Genomic DNA, 22,543 nt, shown 5'->3' on the forward strand with positions numbered 1-22,543 from the left:
ATGGATTCATTAGAGGAAATCATTTTTTGTTTATCATCGTACAACCCACATAGTTCTGCTATGCAAAGACGGTTATCTTCATAACAACAAGGGGAGGGCAGTCTTGAGGATAAAGCTTGTTATATAAAAAGCTGTTGGGTGTATACTCTGCATAGCAGCCAATTCAGATCTATGGGGTCCTTTGCGTTAAAGCAACGCATTCACTTTAATAGGCTGCCAATGCAGCCAAACAGACCAGAATATGGACGTGCACCATTTTTCTGATGCAGTACACCACAATGCATGGTACTACACTGATGTGGCATTGAAAATGAGTGCTACCACAGCGCACCAACTCCTGCCTGGTGTGTGCTGATAATGCACTGCAATGGAAAGGTCTGAATGGGCCCTTGTAGTATGTAAACTATACGCAAGGGCACTGAGAAACAATTGTTTTCAATGTGCCTTTTTCACACCATAATGTTGAGTTGAGGGACGTTTCTTGCGCTGCATAAAAATGCAGAATGCCTGCTTTTTTGCATAGTGCAATACATGACACCATGGGAGCTATTTACTAAAACTTCATGGTGCAAAATCTGGGGCACTTCTGCATAGGAACCAATCAGATTCCAGGTTTGTCAAGGCTTATTTGAACAAGTTGAAGTTAGAAACTGATTGGCTACCATGCACAGCTGCACCAGATTCAGAGTGCTTCAGTATTAGTAAATATACCCCCATATGTCACCACACTGCAAAGTGTCCTAATACCTTGTGATTTATTGAATGAAGTGTTATTCTGTGAAATCTAAAATAAAAAACCCCACAATAAGATGCATAGTAACAATGCATCACACCTTCCCTACATAACACACACCAGCATGCACATGGTATAATGTGCAGACTGGTGTGAATGAGCACTTAAGAGACAGCAACACTAGAATTCCAGACTCACCCAAAGCAACTGAAGGCCCCAAAGTGGGTGTCTTCCATAAAAACGACAAACCAAACGATCGAGAAAATACCAAACCTACATATGCACTGCTCAATAAAATTAAAGGAACACTTTAAAAACAGATCAGATCTCAATGGAGAAAAATATCATGCTGGATAGGTATACTGATATGGACTGGGTAATGTGTTAGGAACATAAGGATGCCCCATCAGTTGATGGAAATGAAAATAATCAACCTACAGAGGACTAAATTCAAAGACACCCCAAAAATCAAAGTGAAAAAATGATGCAGCAGGCTAGTCCATTTTGCTGAGATTTCATTGCAGCAACTCAAAATGGCACTTAGTAGTTTGTATGGCCCCCACGTGCTTGTATACATGCCTGACAACGTTGACATGCTCCTAATGAGATGATGGATGGTGTCCTAGGGGATTTCCTCCCAGATCTGGACCACGGCAACATTGAGCTCCTGGAAAGTCTGAGGTGCAACCTGGCAGCGTCGGATGGACCAAAACATGATATCCCAGAGGTGTTCTATTGAAGTTAGGTCAGGCGAGCGCGGGGGTCATTCAATGGTTTTAATTCCTTCATCCTCCAGAAACTGCCTGCATACTAATCGCCACATAAGGCCAGACATTGTCGTGCACCCGGAGGAACCCAGGGCCCACTGCACCAGCGTAGGGTCTGACAATGGGTCCAAGGATTTCATCCCAATACCTAATGGCAGTCAGGGTGCCATTGTCTAGCCTGTAGAGGTCTGTGCGTCCCTCCATGGATATGCCTCCCAAGACCATCACTGACCTACCACCAAAACAGTTATGCTGAATGCGGTTACAGGCAGTATAACGTTTTCCACAGCTTCTCCAGACCCTTTCACACCTGTCACATGTGCTCAGGGTGAACCTGCTCTCATCTGCCAATTCTGCTGTTCAGTGGCAAATGCCAATCAAGCTCTATGGTGCCGGGCAGTGAGCACAGGGCCCACTAGAGGAGGTCAGACCCTCAGGCCACCCTCATGAAGTCTGTTTCTATTTGTTTGGTCAGAGACATTCACACCAGTGGCCTGCTGGAGGTCATTTTGTAGGGCTCTGGCAGTGATCATCCTGCTCCTCCTTGCACAAAGGAGCAGATACTGGTCCTGCTGATGGGTTAAGGACTTTCTGCGGCCCTGTCCAGCTCTCTCAGAGTAACTGCCTGTCTTCTGGAATCTCCTCCATGCTCTTGTGACTGTGCTGGGAGACACAAAAAACCTTCTGGCAATGGCATGTATTAATGTTTCATCCTGGAGGAGTTAGACCGCCTGTGCAACCTCTGTAGGGTCCAGGTATTACCTTGAGCTACCAGTAGTGACACTGACCCTAGCAAAATGCAAAACTAGTGAAAAACAGCCAGAAAAGATGAGTAGAGAAAAAAAAATGTCAGTGGCCTCCACCTGTAAAACCATTTCTGTTTTGGGGGTTGTCTCATTATTGCCCATCTAGGGCACCTGTTGTTAATTTCATTAACACCAAAGCAGCTGAAATTGATTAACAACCCCCTCTGCTACTTACCTGACCAGATCAATATCCCAGGAATTTGATTTAATGCTATACTCTGATTAAAAAGTGTTGCTTTAATTTTTTGAGCAGTGTATACGGAAAGAGCATTTTCTCTTAAATGAATAATTAAACACTCTTCAAAGACAGTGCAAATTGCATTCTGTTTATGCTTGCTCTATTGAGGTTGTGGCATGTGTGACTGACAATGGTAGCTGCCTGATTTTACTACTTCTGTTTAGAAGATGAGTGGTCAGATGAAGGCCATTGCTTAACAATGTAACAGTAAAGGTGCAGCTAAAACAATAAATAAAATGGGTCGCAGAATTTTATGAGCATGATGTGTATGACTGGGACTCGAGTGTGCCACCTGCTGGACAGAAATTGTATCAGATTCTTATCTGAAAAGGTTTACAGAACCTATGATATACAGCAGTCTGTCAGCATGATAGGATCATGTAATCCTTTAGATCAAATGTCTGTTAGGCAGTCTGTCATTTTATTTACGTATACCTGCATATTTCTAAGATCGTTTTAAATTTAAGAAAAAAAGAAAAAAAAATAGACTTTACAACTGTTTTAATTTTTAAGCCATGTTAGTTACAGAATGTTGAATGTGGCTTGTCTGGAGTCTTATTTTGCTGTAGATCATGGAGATAACTCAAGCCCCCCTATCATTTTGGAGTCCACTCATGAATTCAGGTACAGGCTGACAATTACTTTTTATTGAGTTCCCAATCAATTATGAAAAGTTTCAAAAACCATCATATCCAAGTACTAGAACTATAAACTGAAACCTTTTGAAGGAAATTAGCATCTTACAGTGTATACTTATTTTCATTATCCTCTGGCATGGCTATGAACCTCTGGTATGCTGTCAAATGACAATCAGAGGCTTTTCAAAAAATATACTGAAAACTATTTTAGAAAAAAATAAATTACATATAAAATATCTATTTTAGGTGACTGAAGTTATTCTAATTATCTTTGGAAAAATAATAATTTTACATGTAAACTATAAAATATCTTACAACAAACAAAACAGATGTCCACATTTCTAATATAAAAAATAAAAGCTTGACCATAGTGCTTGCTGCGAAGTCGGAGGCTTACGCACCAGAGAAAAGGGACTAACAGATGACTATCAACCCGAGACCTCAGGCTTCTTCTGGAATAGTGGATTGCAAAGGGGTTCTCCGTGGCAGCAGCAGTTAGTTTACGGTTCACAATCACACTTAATTTTCATCGTTAATAACATATGCCAAGTCCAAAATCAGTCCTGCTGTGTCCACAGCCACTTTCAGTCCATTGTATTTTCCAGTGAAACTATCCACAACCAGTGGCTCTCTGTTCACGAATAACGGAAATACATCTGTATGGTTTCGTGGACTGAATGCTTTGTGGGAACTGCCTAGCATGCTCCACTCTATGACATCAGTCTTTCCAAGTAACTGACAACCACACTTCTGTTTAGTCTCTATACAATTGAAGTCTAGAGTAGAATTAGGAGGAATGGACCAGAAGTGACCATCCTGAAGATCAGTAAGAGTGTCTCCACCATCATGTTCCAGACTTCGTGCTGCTGATTCTAAGCAAGAAGAGAAGCAGTCTGACACCAGTTTATACTCTGCCACAGAGCAGTTCTGCCCTTCCAGATGGCTGCTGTGGATATTGGCACTCTGTAACAAGACAACATTGCTGTATTAGGATTCTTAAGCAATTTGGTTAGAAAAATGCAGAACTTCAATACTTTACATAAGTACCAGGGAAAGGTGAAGTGTTTGTATGATTGTGTTTTTTTTTAGTTTTGTGACACCTATGTCTTTTTGTGCTTTGGGTGGAGCATATGTATTACAGCCAATTGCTGCAGGACTGCCATCATGATCTTGGGCTTTTCTAGAAGGTCACAGACAAGAAAGACATCCCTCCCCCCTTAAATATGTCTATTTAGACGAAACGCGCAGGGTGGAGCCTTAGCAGTGACGTTATCATGCTCACCGGTTGGCTGAAGCTGCGTTTACATGCATGTCTCTCAATTATATTTGCGAGTACCCTTTTCTTTATTTAATAAAAGATTTTAAGGATACTACACTGTTTCCTTGTTCTGAGCTGGATGTTGATCACCTTTGCTGAAAAAGCCAACTATAACCACCAGTCTGATTCATTGGAGAAATAGCGTGCTAATTCATCTCTACCTCTACAAACCTTGGGGCCTGCCTTTCTGAGAAGAGGCTTATTCAAATAAGGTGGTGGAGCACTGAACACTTGAGGAGGGCGTTGAATGTTTACCTTCGACTGTTTCAGGGACTTTATTCACGTTATACAGAGCGTGACTTAACTTTAACATTTACTTTGCATTACAGCACAACACAAATTTTTTATATAAGGAATTTATTAGATTAGTGAAGCCACAGATACAGAGAATAGGTGAACAATAAGAAAAATTGAATTCAAGGCATTAATGGCTACCGCTTCACTTCTAACCTGGTAGGTTGCCATTAAAATATCATAGTAATTCTGTTGACTGTTTGAATGGGATATTTCCCAGTTTCTCCTTTAGGGACCGATTAGCAGCTGTGAGCTGAGAGACCAGCTGACATTTAGCCCTGGTTCACAAATGTGCGGGTGGTGCTGCTGCGGATCCGCACGAAAATCCGTGCAGCCGCTCCACCTGCACAGAGGAATGAGGACCCATGGGCGGGTGCCATTACTTCTAATGGCACGCCGCCCGCACTGGAAAACGCAACATACTGGGAACTTCGGTTGCGTTTTCAGTAGAAGGGCAGGGACTTCTTCCCTGCGTGTCATGAGGCACAGGAGTCCATTCAAATGAATGGGCTCTCGTGCCCGTGCAAAACGTGGCCCGCACAGCCGCATATAAGTGAACCACCAGGGGTTAATACTTGCTATGCATGTACTGACGTAAATGGTCTTAATGGTGATGGTAAATGTAGTCCCTCTGCAGGCAGTCATGTGACTTTTTCATCATGTTTACAGTGCACACCCTCCTGACCAAACGTTTGGGAAAGAGGCAGAAGGAGGATGCAACTTGTCACCATCTAAAAAATAAGTGATTAGGGACACGTTAAAAACTACAAAAAAAAATGAAAAAAACAAAAAAAAACAAAAACCACATTCTCGAATACGTTCACAAGATAGACCGAAATAAAATGTTAAAAATAGGAGGGCTTAATACTACTTTAATGATTAGGCAACTGGAATAAATTGTGTTTTTTAAATCTTTGCCTGGGCCTTGTAGGAAGGATTTTTTATTCCTGAAGACATATGCTAGATCTCTTCTGCAATAAAGGCTTTTTACCTTACTGCCTGCATGCTTCTTTTGTGTTTTAAGCTGTGCATGAGCATTCATTCCATCTGCCGAGTGCTGGGATGAACACCAGTGTGCATGCGAGTTATGTCACTCCAGGCCTGCCAATTAAGAAGGCAGAATATGCCGGACCAGAGAAAAAAAAAACAGGTAGGAGATGTCGGCACCGATGAGGGAGCTTGCGGATGTCGCATCTCTGGAGTGGAGGTGAGTATTGTTCCCCTTTACAACGGCATGTTGCCAACAATGTTAGGTTTATGTTTATACAGCAAAGGCTTTTATCATTAGGAATAATATTACCATACCTTATAGCGGACATAAGCAGCCAAATGTGTTTCGGTGCAGCCACCTCCAAGAAGCAGCCAGGGATCCTTAAGCAGTTGATTTAATGTATGTTCTGCAGTCTGATAAACTCTCTTTAACAAAAAGAAAAACGTATGTTTAGTTTCTGACATAATTACATGCTGCACATTATTTATTCAGTCAGTATTTTTTCCCTACAAAATTCCAGAGCAGGATGTATTTATTAATGAAGAAAAAAAAAAAAAGTTGGTGCTGTTCAAACAAAATCACCTTTCTTAGGGCACATTGCTCTGACAGGTTCCTGCACGTGTACTAACTTACTCTACTTTGACCATTATTGTGTGTTGTGCTAGTCAGCCCCTTCATTTTGAGGGGCTGAAAATGCATATTTTAACAGGAATGCACTATTATTCAATTATTTTTTTTTGTACACAGCGCACAACAACAAAAAAACGATTCACATGTGTTGCAGTGTGTTACAAAACAATCGTGTTGTGGGTGTGCTGCCTAGGTTGTGAAAAAAGGTGTTAAAATGAGCTTTTACTGCAATGTATGTAAATACGCACAATAAGTGCGGTGACTTTCGTTTTAAATGGTATAACAATACAGTAGTTGTGTGCCTTAACGTGCACGTGCCCAGACTAGGAACATAACGGATGGACATATTCTTAACAAGCAGTAAAGGCTTTAAAACAAGTCATCTCTGACCTATCCAGCTGCTTGTTCTGTGAAGTATTTCATCCCAGTTGCAGACGGCCCCATGCAGATATTCTGTTGCAGGGAGGCCGCTCTGGGCTGGATCACGTATCGCATACGTGATCTGGCTCTTCCGGGCACTTGGTGCCTGCTGCCCCAGCTGTGCTGTGATTCATTACAGCACAAGCTAATCAGCGGGTTCCGGGCAATGATTTATGCTGGGACCCACTGATCGTGGAATGGATGACAGAAGAGAGCTCTGTGGTTGTAAACAAAAACCCAGCACATCCCTTAGTAAAATCAGCATGCAGGACACACTTAACACTTGTTAGACACACAGCTAACCCTTTGATTTCCCCTAGATGTTAACCCCTTCCCAGCCAGCGTCATTAGTACAGTGTCAGTGTATATTATTAGCACTGATCACTGTATTAGTCACTGGTGATGTCAGGGTCATTTAGTCAGTTCCCACACAGCGTCAGTTAACGTCAGATTGCCTGCCATACTATCACAGTCCCACTACAAGTTGCTGATCATCACCATTACTAGTACAAAAAAAAAAAAATCCAGTATATATCCCATAGTATGTGGACGCTTTAACTTTCAAGCAAACCAATTAATATACACTTATTGGGATTTTTTTTTTTACCAAAAATATGTAGCAGAATACATTTTGGCCTAAATTTATGAAGAAATTAGATTTTTTTAATTTCTTTATTGGATATTTTTTTTATAGCACAAAGTAAAATTTTCAGTTTTTTTTCTAAGTTGTGTTTTTCTATTTGTGTGGAAAAAAAATTATATAAATGTCATTTGGATACAGTGTTCAATGACCAAGCAAATGTCAGTTAAAGTAGCGCAGTACTAAATAGCAAAAAATGGCCTGGTCATGAAGGGGGTAAAACCTTCTGGAAGGCAAGTGGTTGTATATCACAACAGAGACTCCAAAGTCAGGTTTAAAACGCTGGTTTCTAACAGCTTAGGAACATCTAGTGTTTGTTTGCATTACAAGGCTACCAGGCTGCCATGATCTGCTCTGTGCTTCAGCGCATACTTCTGAATGTATTTAAAGTAGAATTCCAGGTTTAGTGTCTTTAAATAGTTCGTTTGGGCCAAGCTAGGTCTAACAATCTATTTCCATTACAGAACTATGCGACCGCTGTGACATATTGTAGTAGCATTAGCTACATAAAGTATGCAGAGTTGTGTTCCAACAGCAGTATGGGCGACTTCCCATCTGCAGCAGGAATTAAAGTGTTACTAAACCCAGGACCCTGCATTCACTATATCTGGACTCCCGCAGTACACAGAATATGGAAATGCAATTATTTCAGTAACTATAAACTGATATCACAAGTGTAATAAAAGCGCCACACCCTTAATACTTTAAAGCAGCAATTCCACCTCAAAGAAACCAAATAAATTTCTTAGTGCTATAACTTAAATCAAGGAATGCGCTAAAACCACAAACTATTCCTAATTTAGTGTAGAAACATTAGTGCAAAAGATATATATATATCTATTATCAATTAATATCAAAAAATATCAAAATTATGTGCAAAACATAAGTAATTTAAATAATTAAGTTTGTGAATATAAAAAAAACAAAAATGTCCAATTCTGAATTTCTTCAAATGTCCAAATAAATCCTTTCCAAATTCAGGTGCTCTCAAAGAAATTGTGCCAAAATCCACCACCAAAAGTAAAGTTGGGTAACTCACCAGAGCTCCATGCTGATCAATCTCTAGATCAGCAAAAAACGCTTTTTGCTCTGGGAGCAGATGAAATGAATCAACTTCTCAGGTGTGATGATCAATAGCTACACATTCATCCATAAGGTAGGTATCCACCACTCAATATAATGGTTCCAGGAGCATTATATCACTCTCTCTTTTTATATCTCTCCACCGAGGTCATGTTTGGGAATGAAAGAGAAAAATCATGGTGCAGCCAGTTTTTTTTATAAAAGTATCGAACAATTTAATAAAGATTTACACTCACAAAAAGGGTGTCTTCACCGACACCAGTATAACAGCATAAAACAGCAAATGGTATAACAGTCTCCTGTTCCCCGTACACTCACTACAGCGCTCGTGACTTAATTTTCTCCACAAACGTCAGCATCCAGTAAGCCCTTACTGGGCTTACTGGATGCTGACGTTTGTGGAGAAAATTAAGTCACGAGCGCTGTAGTGAGTGTACGGGGAACAGGAGACTGTTATACCATTTGCTGTTTTATGCTGTTATACTGGTGTCGGTGAAGACACCCTTTTTGTGAGTGTAAATCTTTATTAAATTGTTGGATACTTTTATAAACTGATAAATGCCTTTTCCTCTTCAAAAGTCCTGCTCTTTCTTGGTCCACATAATGTCACCGCTACAAAATCACTGCAGCATTTGCCCTCATACAAATCCCACTCCCACCTCACCTCCCTCACCCTCCTATTACTACTAACTTCCAGAGACATCGTCCCAAACTCTGGCCCTCCACCATCAAACTCCAACCCACAGGAGCAGCAGCCTCCCTTCTCTGTCTTCAGCCGCAACCCTCACTCTCTTATCTCAATTCCCCTGCTTCACACACCGGCCCCTCCCTCCTATGTGCCCTCTGGAATGCCCACTCAGTCTCTAACAAACTTCCTACTATCAATGACCTCTTCCTCTCCCACTCCCTCAACCTACTTGCTGTTACTGAAACCTGGCTCCAGGATTCCGACTCTGTCTCCTCAGCTGCACTCTCCCATGGTGGCCTTCTATGGACTCACTCGCCCAGATCCAGTGGACGAAAAGGGGCGGAGTCGGACTTCTTCTTTCCCCACAAAGCACGTTCCAGGTTCTTCCTGCCCCTCTGTCTCTGTTGCTCTGCTCTTTTGAAGTGCATTGTATTCATCTCTTTTCTCCTGTGTGTCAGAGGATTGCAGTCCTTTACCGCCCTCCAGGCCCAGTTTCACGCTTTCTTGAGGACTTTTCGGCATGGCTGCCATACTTTCTCTCCTCTGAGGTGCCTGCCATCATCCTCGGTGACTAACATCCTAGTCAATGTTAACACCTCAGCCACTTCTCAACTACTCAACCTAACTTTCTCTTTTAACCTAACACAATGGACACAATCCATCACCCACTCGAACAGCAACACCCTTGACCTTGTATTCTCCCACCTATACACTCCCTGTAACCTCTCTAACACCCCTTTTCCTCTCTCTGATCACAACTTTATCAGCTTCTCACTCTCCGTGTCTCCTACCAGCAAACCGTTACCTGTAGAAACCTTCACCACCTCAGCCCTTCTCTTCTTCACTTGCTATGGAGTGCCTCTATGATAAAATTGCACCCCTGTCCTGCCCAGACCTGGCCACATCTGCCTACAAACAACTATCTATCATCTTCCCTGGACGTCCTTGCTCTTCTCTCTACACGCAGAATCAGGCCTCGCCTGTCACAACCCTGGCAAACAAATGACACCAGATGTCTCAAGACTTCTGAAAGACTTTACCCTCTACAAATCCGCTCTTCTAAAATACAACTCCGGCCTCCACGCTGCTAAGCAAACCTACTACAACACTCTCATCAAAACCCTCTCATCCAATTCTGGTCAATTCTTTTCTACCCTTAATTCCTTACTCCACCCCCCCCCCCCACTGCCTCCACCCACCAACTTACTTACTGCACAGGAGATTGCAAGTCATTTCAAAAACAAGATCGACACAATTCGTGATGAGATCTCCAGTGTCAAGCTTCCTCCTCCAACCAACATACCAGGCCCAACACCACACTCAACACTCTCCTCCTTCGACCCTGTTACCGTCAAGGAAGTTACCGAACTCCTTTCCAAGGCCCACTTCACCACCTGTCCCCTCAAGATTATTGCAGCCTCTTTCCTGCTCGATCATAAACTCTCTAACCCACATCTTCAACCTCTCACTCTCCATGGGAACCTTTCCCTCCCCGCTCAAACATGCACTGGTTACCCCCATACGCAAAAACCCTCGCTGGACCCCACCTGTTTGAATAAATTAAGACCCATCTTCCTGCTCCTGTATGCCTCCAAGCTTCTCGAGTGCCATGTTCACAACCGTATGAACTGCTACCTCACCGACAACACCCTTCTTGATCTCCTACAGTCTGGCTTCCGCCCACAACATTCCACTGAAACTGCCCTACTAAAACTCACCAACAACCTACTAACTGCTAAAACCAATGACCATTACGCCATACTCATACTCCTAGACCAGGGGTATGCAACCTGAGAGCCGCAGGACTACAAGTTCCATCATGCCTCTGCAAGTCATAGTTGTGACTGTCAGTTTTGTAATCTTTGCAATGCCTCATGGGAAATGTAGTTCCACAACAGCTAGAGAGCCACAGGTTGCCTACCCCTGTCCTAGACCTTTCCGCTGCCTTTGACACAGTTGACCACCCGCTCCTCCTCAGTAAAACTCCACTCCATCGGCCTCCGTGACTCTGCTGTCTCCTGGTTCTCCTCTTACCTTTCTCAGTGCATTTTCAGTGTCACATACAACTCCTCCTCCTCTGCTCCTCTCCCTCTTTCCGCTGGGGTACCCCAAGGTTCTGTTCTTGGGCCCCTCCTTTTCTCTCTCTCTACACCTCCTCCCTAGGCCAATTGATAACTTCCCATGGCTTCCAATACCAAACTCCTCAAGTATCACAAATCTACTGAGGACATATCAGCATGGATGTCACACCACTACCTTAAACTCAATCTTTACAAAACCGAGCTGGTAATATTTCCTCCTCCCCGATCCCCCACTGATGACTTTACTATTACGATCAACAGCACAACCACTGGCCCTTCCCCTCATACCAGGGTGCTAGGTGTAATCCTAGACTCTGATCTCTCCTTTGGGCCCCACATCCAATCACTGGCTAAATCCTGCCGCCTCAACCTCGGGAACATTTCCAAAATCAGCCCCTTTCTGACCAATGACATCACAAAACTTATTCACGCCTTGGTTTTATCCCGCCTTGATTACTGCATCTCCCTCCTCACTGGTCTACCGTTACACAGGCTATCCCCCCTTCAGTCTATTATGAATGCTACTGCTAGATTCATACACTCTACCAACCTGCTGCCCTTCTCTGCCAATCCCTTCATTGGCTTCCACTAACCCAACGTATAAAATTCAAAATACTAACCACAGCTTAGAAAGCCATCCACAACACTGCCTCTAGCTACATCACCAACGTCATCCGCAGAGATAGTCGAAATAGCCTTCAGTTTCCCTTCAGTACTGGCCAAATGTGTGAAAATCTAGGCCCAGAGGCATGTAAAGCCCTGTTGAAGTTGAGCTTTAGCCATGCTGAACTCTGATCCTCCCCTTCAATAAAGATCACATGATGAAGTAGTTCTCAGAAATCTACATACATTCCCAGCACTGAAGGAAGAATGAAGAATTGTATTCTTCAGGAAAAGCATTTTAAGATCTTCTATAAAACTTTATTGACCCCAGAGAGATCTGTGAACATTGCTTTATGTTACTAGTCCAGATTACATATTAAAAGAAATAAACGTCTTATACTTACCTGCTTTGTGCAATGGTATTACACAGAGCGGTCCTGATCTTCCTCTTCTGGGGTCCCCCGCCAGCACTGTCCCACTCCTTCTCTTCTGTGTTGCCCCCATAGCAAAATGCTTGCTATGGGGGCAGACTTGTGGGCTCGATCCTGAGCCAGGCTTTGTGAATCACACACACACCACGGCTTGGCCCTTCCTCCTTTCTAACAGCATTTGATTGACAACAGTGGGAGCCAATGGCTCCCAATGCTGTCTCAGTCTCTGTGAGTGGAGAGGGGAGAGATTAGATGCAGGTGTAAACAGTGCTGGATCAATTGAGGACTCTCAATCAGTAAGTATTTAGGGAGGTGGGGGAGGCACAGCAAGTTGTAAAACAGTTTTTACCTTAATACAGGGAATGCATTAAGGTAAAAAAAAAAGTTCTGGCTTTAGAACCACTTTCAATTATGTTTTTGCGGATAATGCAAAATTGTCCACGAACAAACAGAATAAAAAGCATTATTTACCACAAGCTCTTTCAGGGATGTCTCATTTCGGTTGCAGAGCACAAAGCTGCACACGGATGTGTCGCAGGGAATAAGATGCAAGTACTGCTTGTTTCCATGGGACATTTTGCTGATTTTCCTGAGGCTGCCATAGCAAGTAGAGGAAAGAAAGCTCAGAGAAGCTATAGACTGCGCACCTGTGAATAAGGGGAGAAAAAAGTCAATTACTTTAAGCTGCTGCCATAATTGTCTGGAAAAGGTCAAAATTATTGATGCAGGAATATTTATAGCCACAACAGCACAAAATAGGGCTGATAAAGAAGATCTGTGCAATAAAAATGTTTAGTTGAATTACCTGATCTGAATGATTGCCAGCAGGTTGAATGAGCTGCAGATTCCTTATATCTCGTATGTATCAGACAGCAAATTCTCTTCTCCGCCTATACAGTGCCAGAGTACCAGGCTCTTGCCATGGAGACACCCTCTCTTAAAGGAAAACTACACAGACATATGCAGGCTGCCACTGCTAACCTCTGATAAAATGTTACTTGCCTGGCTCTCATACTAATCAAATAGGAACAGTACAGATTGGGAAAAAGTATACGGATTAGGGGATTGGACTTCCCTCTGACCCTGCCTTGTTCAGAGTTAGTGACTCTGAAAGTTAGATCCATAAAAAGCCAAGTAATGCCAGCCATAGACGGGTTGAAAATCGGCCGATATTTCGGCCGAAAAAAAATTGGCCGATTTTCGCACTGTTAGTGGGTTAATTGGTCGGCAGTTTTTCTGTTTTTTTGCACGTTTTTTTATTGGTCATGTTGGAAAAATTTGCGGCCCATTTTGACGATCGGCAAAATCGGCCGATCGTTTTACCGATAAAAAAATCCACTCATGAGCAATGACCTGCAAGGGACAGAAGTTATGGGGTGAACTTTATGATTTAGTAGGCCGATTTTTTTTACCGTTGGTGGTAACGTCGGCCGACTGAACGACCGATTTTTTTTTTAAATCGGCCGATTTTCGACCAGTCTATGGCCTGCATAACCAACATTTGCAAGAGGAAGTATGCAATATCAGCTCCCACATTCGCTTAATTCAGGTTTCCTTAACCCCTTCACGCCTAAGGGTGAAACAAAACTAAATGCCTAAGCACAATTTTGCAACGTTGACATGTGTTAGTAAAACCGTACATATCATCACAACTACTTTGTACATCCAGGTGAAATATACCGTATTTTTTTCAGGACAAATTGGGCTTTCATTTGGTGGCAAAAAGTAATGGATATCTCCTGATTTTTTTTTTTATCATCAAAGGAAAACTGGCCCAAAATAGTAAAAAAAAATAATTTTTTTTATTTAGCTGTGTGTTTCTTGTTACGACCATAACCTACCACCAAAGAACAACCCAAAATAAATTCTCCAGCTCTTGACGATCGCAGCGATACCATATACAGTCAGGTCCATAAATATTGGGACATCGACACAATTCTAACATTTTTGGCTCTATACACCACCACAATGGATTTGAAATGAAATGAACAAGATGCGCTTTAACTGCAGACTGTCAGCTTTAATTTGAGTGTATTTACATAAAAATCAGGTGAACGGTGTAGGAATTGCAACAGTTTGCATATGTGCCTCCCACTTATTAAGGGACCAAAAGTAATGGGACAGAATAATAATCATAAATCAAACTTTCACTTTTTAATACTTGGTTGCAAATTCTTTGCAGTCAATTACAGCCTGAAGTCTGGAACGCATAGACATCACCAGACGCTGGGTTTCATCCCTGGTGATGCTCTGCCAGGCCTCTACTGCAACTGTCTTCAGTTCCTGCTTGTTCTTGGGGCATTTTCCCTTCAGTTTTGTCTTCGGCAAGTGAAATGCATGCTCAATCGTATTCAGGTCAGTTGATTGACTTGGCCATTGCATAACATTCCACTTCTTTTCCTTAAAAAACTCTTTGGTTGCTTTTGCAGTATGCTTTGGGTCATTGTCCATCTGCACTGTGAAGCGGCGTCCAATGAGTTGTGAAGCATTTGGCTGAATATGAGCAGATAATATTGCCCGAAACACTTCAGAATTCATCCTGCTGCTTTTGTCAGCAGTCACATCATCAATAAATACAAGAGAACCAGTTCCATTGGCAGCCATACATGCCCACGCCATGACACTACCACCACCATGCTTCACTGATGAGGTGGTATGCTTAGGATCATGAGCAGTTCCTTTCCTTCTCCATACTCTCTCTTCCCATCACTCTGGTACAAGTTGATCTTGGTCTCATCTGTCCATAGGATGTTGTTCCAGAACTGTGAAGGCTTTTTTAGATGTCGTTTGGCAAACTCTAATCTGGCCTTCCTGTTTTTGAGGCTCACCAATGGTTTACATCTTGTGGTGAACCCTCTGTATTCACTCTGGTGAAGTATTCTCTTGATTGTTGACTTTGACACACATACATACAGTCATGGCCGAAATTGTTGGCACCCTTGATATTTCTCCAGGAAATCATGTATTTCTCACGAAACGTATTGCATTAACACATGTTTTGCTATACACATGTTTATTCCCTTTGTGTGTATTGGGACAAAACAAAAAAAGGGAGGAAAGAAAGCAAATTCGACATAATGTCACACAAACCTCCAAAAATGGGCTGGACAAAAGTATTGGCACCCTTTCACAACTGCGGATAAATAAGAATGTTACAAGCATGTGATGCTCCTGTAAACTCACCTGGGGCAAGTAACAGGTGTGGGCAATATAGAAATCACACCTGAAAGCAGATAAAAAGGAGAGACGTTCACTTAACCTTTGCATTGTGTGTCTGTCTGTGCCACACTAAGCATGGACAACAGAAAGAGGAGACGAGAACTGTCTGAGGACCTGAGAACCAAAATTGTGGCAAAATATCAACAATCTCAAGGTTACAAGTCCATCTCCAGAGAACTAGATTTGCCTTTGTCCACAGTGCGCAACATTATCAAGAAGTTTGCAACCCATGGCACTGTAGCTAATCTCCCTGGTCGTGGACGGATGAGGAAAATTGATGAAAGATTGCAACGCAGAATAGTCCGGATGGTGGATAAGCAGCCCCAAACATGTTCCAAAGACATTCAAGCTGTCCTGCAGGCTCAGGGAGCATCAGTGTCAGCGCGAACTATCCGTCGACATTTAAATGAAATGAAACGCTATGGCAGGAGACCCAGGAGGACCCCACTGCTGACACAGAGACATAAAAAAGCAAGACTACAGTTTGCCAAAATGTACTTGAGTAAGCCAAAAGCCTTCTGGGAAAACGTCTTGTGGACAGATGAGACCAAGATAGAGCTTTTCGGTAAAGCACATCATTCTACTGTTTACCGAAAACGGAATGAGGCCTACAAAGAACAAAACACAGTACCTACGGTAAAATATGGTGGAGGTTCAATGATGTTTTGGGGTTGTTTTGCTGCCTCTGGCACTGGGTGCCTTGACTGTGTGCAAGGCATCATGAAATCTGAGGATTACCAAAGGATTTTGGGTCGCACTGTAGGGCCCAGTGTCAGAAAGCTGGGTTTGCGTCCAAGATCCTGGGTCTTCCAGCAGGACAATGACCCCAAACATACGTCAAAAAGCACTCAGAAATGGATGGCAAAGAAGCGCTGGAGAGTTCTGAAGTGGCCAGCAATGAGCCCAGATCTAAATCCCATTGAACACCTGTGGAGAGATCTTAAAATTGCTGTTGGGAAAAGGTGTCCTTCCAATAAGAGAGACCTGGAGCTGTTTGCAAAGGAAGAGTGGTCCAAAATTCCGGGTGAGAGGTGTCAGAAGCTTATTGATGGTTATAGGAAGCGACTGATTTCAGTTATGTTTTCCAAAGGGTGTGCAACCAAATATTAAGTTAAGGGTGCCAATACTTTTGTCCAGCCCATTTTTGGGGTTTTGTGTGACATTATGTCATATTTGCTTTTCTGCCTCTGTTTTATATTTGTTCCAATACATACAAAGGGAATAAACATGTGTATAGCAAAACATGTGTTAATGCAATACCTTTTTTGTGTGAAATACTTGATTTTCAGGAAAAATATCAAGGGTGCCAACAATTTCGGCCATGACTGTATACCTCCTGGAGAGTGTTCTTGATCTGGCCAACTGTTGTGAAGGGTGTTTTTCTTCACCAGGGAAAGAATTCTTCAGTCATCCACCACAGTTGTTTTCCGTGGTCTTCCGGGTCTTTTGGTGTTGCTGAGCTCACCGGTGCGTTCCTTCTTTTTAAGAATGTTCCAAACAGTTGTTTTGGCCACGCCTAATGTTTTTGCTATCTCTCTGATGGGTTTGTTTTGTTTTTTCAGCCTAATGATGGCTTGCTTCACTGATAGTGACAGCTCTTTGGATCTTATCTTGAGAGTTGACAGCAACAGATTCCAAATGCAAATAGCACACTTGAAATGAACTCTGGACCTTTTATCTGCCCATTGTAATTGGGATAATGAGGGAATAACACACCTGGCCATGGAACAGCTGAGAAGCCAATTGTCCCATTACTTTTGGTCCCTTAATAAGTGGGAGGCACATATGCAAACTATTGTAATTCCTACACCGTTCACCTGATTTGGATGTAAATACCCTCAAATTAAAGCTGCCAGTCTGCAGTTAAAGCACATCTTGTTCGTTTCATTTCAAATCCATTGTGGTGGTGTATAGAGCCAAAAATGTTAGAATTGTGTCGATGTCCCAATAGTTATGGACCTGACTGTATGTGTATGTTATTTGTACCCGTAGTACAGCCCAGAAACAAGAGTGCGCGTTTTGTTTTTGTCTTTTTTTTTTTTTTTTTTTAACCTAAAAACACACTGACACTAACACCAATTTTTTTTAAATCCTGACCTTTGACCCTGGCCTTTTGACCTTGACCCAAACACTAACCCTGGCACTGAACTAGATCAAACCTTGATCTAGGTATTTTTTTCTTTATTTTTTAATATTTATCTTTTTTTTTTATACAAACATTTTTCGTTCTCTCTATGCCAGGAGTTAGAGAGATACAATGTCTCTCTCTCCTCCATTCATAGGGAAAAAAAAACAAGGGGGCGGGGCTGTACAGTGACTGATCACTGTGATAGCCAGAGGCTATCACAGCAATCACGTGACCCAGAATCGGGAGTCCCGGGTCCCAATCGTTATAAAACAGGACCCGGGGCTCTCGGTGACACCACAGTCTTTGTGCTGGAAGCGCGCTGTGCGGCGCGCTCCCAGCACAAGGACATGTATGCAAATATGCGCCCCCCGGAAAAAAGCCTGTGAGGCATATTTGTGTGACGTTGGCGTCAAGCTTTTAAACGATAAAATTAAGTATATTGTTGTGTCCATACTAATAATACTGCTTAAGTGCAGGCACCACAACACACCTTTGAAAAACTGCAGACTGATTTTCCCTGTACCCCAGCTGTACACTACACACATGTTCACACTTCACCCCAACTTAAATGTAAACTTTTCCTAAAGTTTTGGATCGAGTGGAGAGGGATTAGAACACCTGTCCGATTGGTATTGCTCTTTGTGCCCCCATTAGGGAGATTCAGCCCCTCTATTTGACTTGCTTACTGTTATCACTGAAAGTAAAAGAAAATCCAAAATTTTTGGGTTGTCCCATATCTTCCAATGTGGAAACTAATTCTAGTAACTCTGATGGCAACCAGGGATTTCCCCACTTTTTGTTGTGGCTATGGGAGAGGAAGTGAAAGAAAATCTCCCAAATGGGACACAGATGGCAAAGAAAAACTTGGAAGGAGCTATAACACTCCACAGCTCTAACTAAAATGAAGAAAAACAAAAAAAAGTTTGCCTTTAGTTGTACTTTATTACTAAGGATCACCTCCCACTGTTTTAACAGTTTAATGGCACAGCCATTAGGAGGGTTTTGCATCACAGCAGACAAGATTGAAGCTCTTTACATAACACACCCCCCCCAAGATTTAGGCTAGGTTCACACCCATGCAGGTTGCATTTGAGCTGTTTCTGCATTGCGTTTCGCAGTTGCGTTTTTGATGCTTTTTGTGGGGTGGATTTAAAACGCAAAACGCATCAAAAACATGGCAAAAATGCAATTCATGCTTTTCTGCAGTATTTCCATTGATGTCTACAAAACCAAAAATTCTAATTTTTGCATTAAAAAAAAAGTCCCTGACCCTTTCCAAAACAAAACACATCAGGTGAAAACGCACAGGTGTGAACATGTCCCATAGGAAAACATGTTAAATGGAATGTACTGCGCTTCTGCAAAACGCTGCAGAAAACGCTTAGGTGTGAACCTAGGGTCATTGGTTTCCTAGGTACAAAGAAATGGATTAGAGTTATCAAACTTACTTGCAGGCACAGCAAGCCTACTTCAGCTCGTGCAGACTCCACCTCCGCAACATCGCCAAAATACGCACGTTCCTAACCCCAGAAACCACTAAACAGCTCATCCACTCCCTCATCATATCACGACTCGACTACTGCAACTCCCTCCTCACTGGCCTGCCTCGCCGCTGGCTATCCCCGCTTTAGTCGATCCTGAATACGGCTGCCAGACTCATTCACCTTTCCAACCGCTCCATCTCCGCCACCCTCCTCTGCCAATCCCTCCACTGGCTTCCGATTGCGCAACGGATCAAATTCAAAATCCTAACACTGACGTACAAAGCCGTCCACCATACTGCCCCGAACTACATCACTGACCTAATATCCAAGTACCACCCAGCACGCACACTCCGCTCCTCAAAAGACCTCCTTCTCTCTAGTTCCCTGGTCTCCTCCTCCCATGCCCGCCTCCAGGACTTCTCCAGGGTGTCACCCATCCTCTGGAACTCCCTGCCCCAACCCATCAGATTATTACCTACTCTCCTCTCCTTTAGGCGCACCCAGAAAACCCATCTCTTCAGGGAAGCCTACCCCACCCCCTGCTAACCTGCCGACCTCCTCCACTCTTCCTACCACTCCATCCCCCACAGCTATCTCCTCCTGTGCCACCACCCCCTCCCTCCTAGATTGTAAGCTCCAAAGAGCAGGGCCCTCAATCCCCTCATGTTTGGCATTGTATTGGTTTTGTTCTGTCACATGTTCTGTCCCCCTTTGTAATGTACAGCGCTGAGCGAACTATTGGCGCTTTATAAATACTGTATAATAATAATAATAATTTTACATACTGTATATTGTTAGCTTGGAGACACTGATGCACTTCAAAATTCTTTAGGCCCCATTCACGCCTGGGTGCATTGCGATGCATTAAATTGTTACTAAACCTACAACAGTAAAATCAGTCTGTATATGCAGTAAAGCATGCTTGATATACTCATTGTGGAACCCAAGGGGTTAATCCTCTGCATTGTGTAAAAATACTGCTTGATCTTGACTTCCCTGATCCTCCCCTTTTTCAGGGTCTCCCTTTTATCTCCTGATAAGACATATTGTGTTGAGACACTCTGCACATGCTCAGCTTGGTGTGTATTGCTAGAATTTTTTTTTTTTTATTTTCTTGGGAGAGTGCATGTGATCAGTACAGGGCCAATCAGCAGTGTTCAGACAGAGGTCAGGGGTTGTGCATCCTCCTAGTGCAGAAAGAAAACTCCTCCTATAAGCTGTAACCAGTGCTCAGCTGAACACTGATAGAAGCCACAAGACTGCTCTAACTGCTGATGAGAAAAAGGTATTTAGCAGTTTATATTTACTAAAGTAATTGCATTTCCATGTAGTGTGTACTGTGGGAGGCCAGATATAGTGAATGCAGAGTCCTGGGCATAACAACACTTTAATGCATGCACATAATGGGGGTTATTTACTAAAACTGCATGTTGCAAAATCTGTGCAGCTCTGCACAGAAATCAATCAGCTTCCAGGTTATATTGTCAAAATGTAACTGAACAAGCAGACGTTAGAAGCGGATGGCTACCATGCACAGCTGCACCACCTGTAGTAAATCTCCCCCCAGTGTGCGCTGCATTTAGGCGGCCCATTTATTTTTAATCAGCTGACAACGCACATGAAACTAGACATGCCCCATCTTTTTCTGATGCACTGCATCACAATACATAGACAGTCTGCATCTGTATGTTGGGGTGCGTTAAAACATACATGCAGTACACACTGGTAGGATGCACTAGTGTGACATTGAAAATGAAAGGCACTGCAATGCTGATTATGCATTACTCTGCATTGAAGTAACACTTGCATGACAGATCGCATAATTGTAAAACTGTACGAGGTTGCACTTGATGGATATCAGACTTTTATTTAGCTTTATCTCTATAACTGCTAGTACTGCTTTCTATAACACTTCAAGTGCACAGTTCGGTCAACTGACATTAGCCTGAGTGTTTTTACTGCATCAAGTACAATGTGGGTTCATAATATATCCTGGAGTTCAGCATTAACTAAAACTAGGAAAATAAGGTATCATGTACAAAAGGCCACATCAAAATGTTACAGCAACAGCTCAAAATGTATACAAAAGTTGTTTGCTTTGTATGCAAAAAAGTCTAATGCAGAAATCAAGATAATATACATTTCATTAGAATGATTATTTTGTGTGTAGGATTAAATATTACATTTATATGTGAACATCATTTCTCCACGCAAAACAAAATTGAACAAGTGTTTCAATTTTAAAAAGTTCCATTGCGACTACATTCTCCTATGTATTTTTTTTTTACCTGTCATCCGACTTAGTGGTTCCATAAGAGCTGCTCCCAATCTTTCTACGGCAAGGATCTTCTGCTCTTTTAAATATTGTTTCAGAGATGGATGAATAACTTTTTGACAGACAAGTACATGAACATGGTCATCCACTAACTGTTTGCCCAAGGCCATCAACTGTTCCAGCATGACTTGTTCAGGGTCTACAACTGTTCCAGCATGACTTGTTCAGGGTCTACACTATCCACCACATCAACAGAGCCATCCCCTGTATCACTAAAATCTCCAGACATTGAGACTGAAAACAAGGCCAATGTAATGTTTGTAGGGGGTAAGTCTGACAACGTTAGGGTTCGGCTCCAGCTGCTAGCTGGCATTTCGATGAGGACACCAGGAACTAAGGTAGACTCCATTACACTCAGACCTTCGACGGGGACCATCACGGTCCTTCCTAATACCATATTTGATAGGCTCTCCATAGGAACTTTGAAGAGAAAGGTTTTGACAACTAACATGGTAATGTAATCGACTTCTTTTATGGTAAGCATGCAAGCAGGTTTACTGTGAAGCACAGATCTTGTTAGATCAAATAACGAGGCATTACAGCTAAAATCTACCTTTAGTTTGCATGCACACTCCTCAGATGTCAGATAATTCAAACACATGTCCAAAATCCTTCTGTTTATAGCTATTACTTTGTGAGGGGACACCGGTAAATTCAGGCATCTGTCAATGAGGTTACAGCAAAGAATTACTGCAAAGAGTCCACCATCATTGAAGCGAGATACATAATTACGGACAGAGGACACAAGCAACTGTAAGACTGGATGGCTAATAGACAAGCCGCCAAGTAAGGCAGAGGACTGTGATGTTGTAATAACATAACCTCCACTACCATTATGGACCTGTTTGAGCCTACCAGTTGGTCCATAGCATGATGCTGCAATCATCTGTAGGACATTCAGTGGTCCTCTTAGTGAAGCACTGGTTACGGGTCCGGTTGTACACTGCGATGGTTTTTTCATTTCAGCTCTTGCCATGATTAAACCTGAGAGTTCAGATTCTATTTCCAAGAGACAA

The 22,543-nt window shown here is 42.5% G+C and overlaps 1 protein-coding gene across 1 annotated transcript; it reads right to left on the bottom strand.

Annotated features, from left to right (window-relative positions):
* Positions 1–3,028: 3,028 nt before the first annotated feature.
* Positions 3,029–22,505, bottom strand: MKKS (MKKS centrosomal shuttling protein). Its single transcript, XM_089685127.1, has 5 exons — positions 21,705–22,505; positions 21,481–21,672; positions 12,833–13,008; positions 6,100–6,210; positions 3,029–4,145 (listed from the first exon to the last, which is right to left on the bottom strand). Exons 1-5 carry the CDS (start codon positions 22,501–22,503, stop codon positions 3,702–3,704), a joined length of 1,722 nt encoding a protein of 573 aa, XP_089541253.1. The 5' UTR covers positions 22,504–22,505; the 3' UTR covers positions 3,029–3,701.
* Between the last annotated feature and the right edge of the window lie 38 nt (positions 22,506–22,543).

The sequence above is a fragment of the Staurois parvus genome, unplaced genomic scaffold (genome assembly GCF_062004578.1).
Source record: "Staurois parvus isolate SC_StPar_1 unplaced genomic scaffold, SC_StPar_1.0 ptg000362l, whole genome shotgun sequence".
Taxonomy (NCBI): Eukaryota; Metazoa; Chordata; class Amphibia; order Anura; family Ranidae; genus Staurois; species Staurois parvus.

Coding starts and splice junctions, on each gene's coding strand:
- MKKS (XM_089685127.1), bottom strand. CDS start 22,503: ATGGCAAGAGCTGAAATGAAAAAACCATCGCAGTGTACAACCGGACCC. Junction 21,673..21,704: donor CTCTGTTGATGTGGTGGATA/GTGTAGACCCTG, acceptor ATGCTGGAACAG/TTGTAGACCCTGAACAAGTC. Junction 6,211..12,832: donor CATCCCTGAAAGAGCTTGTG/GTAAATAATGCT, acceptor TTTTTGTTAAAG/AGAGTTTATCAGACTGCAGA.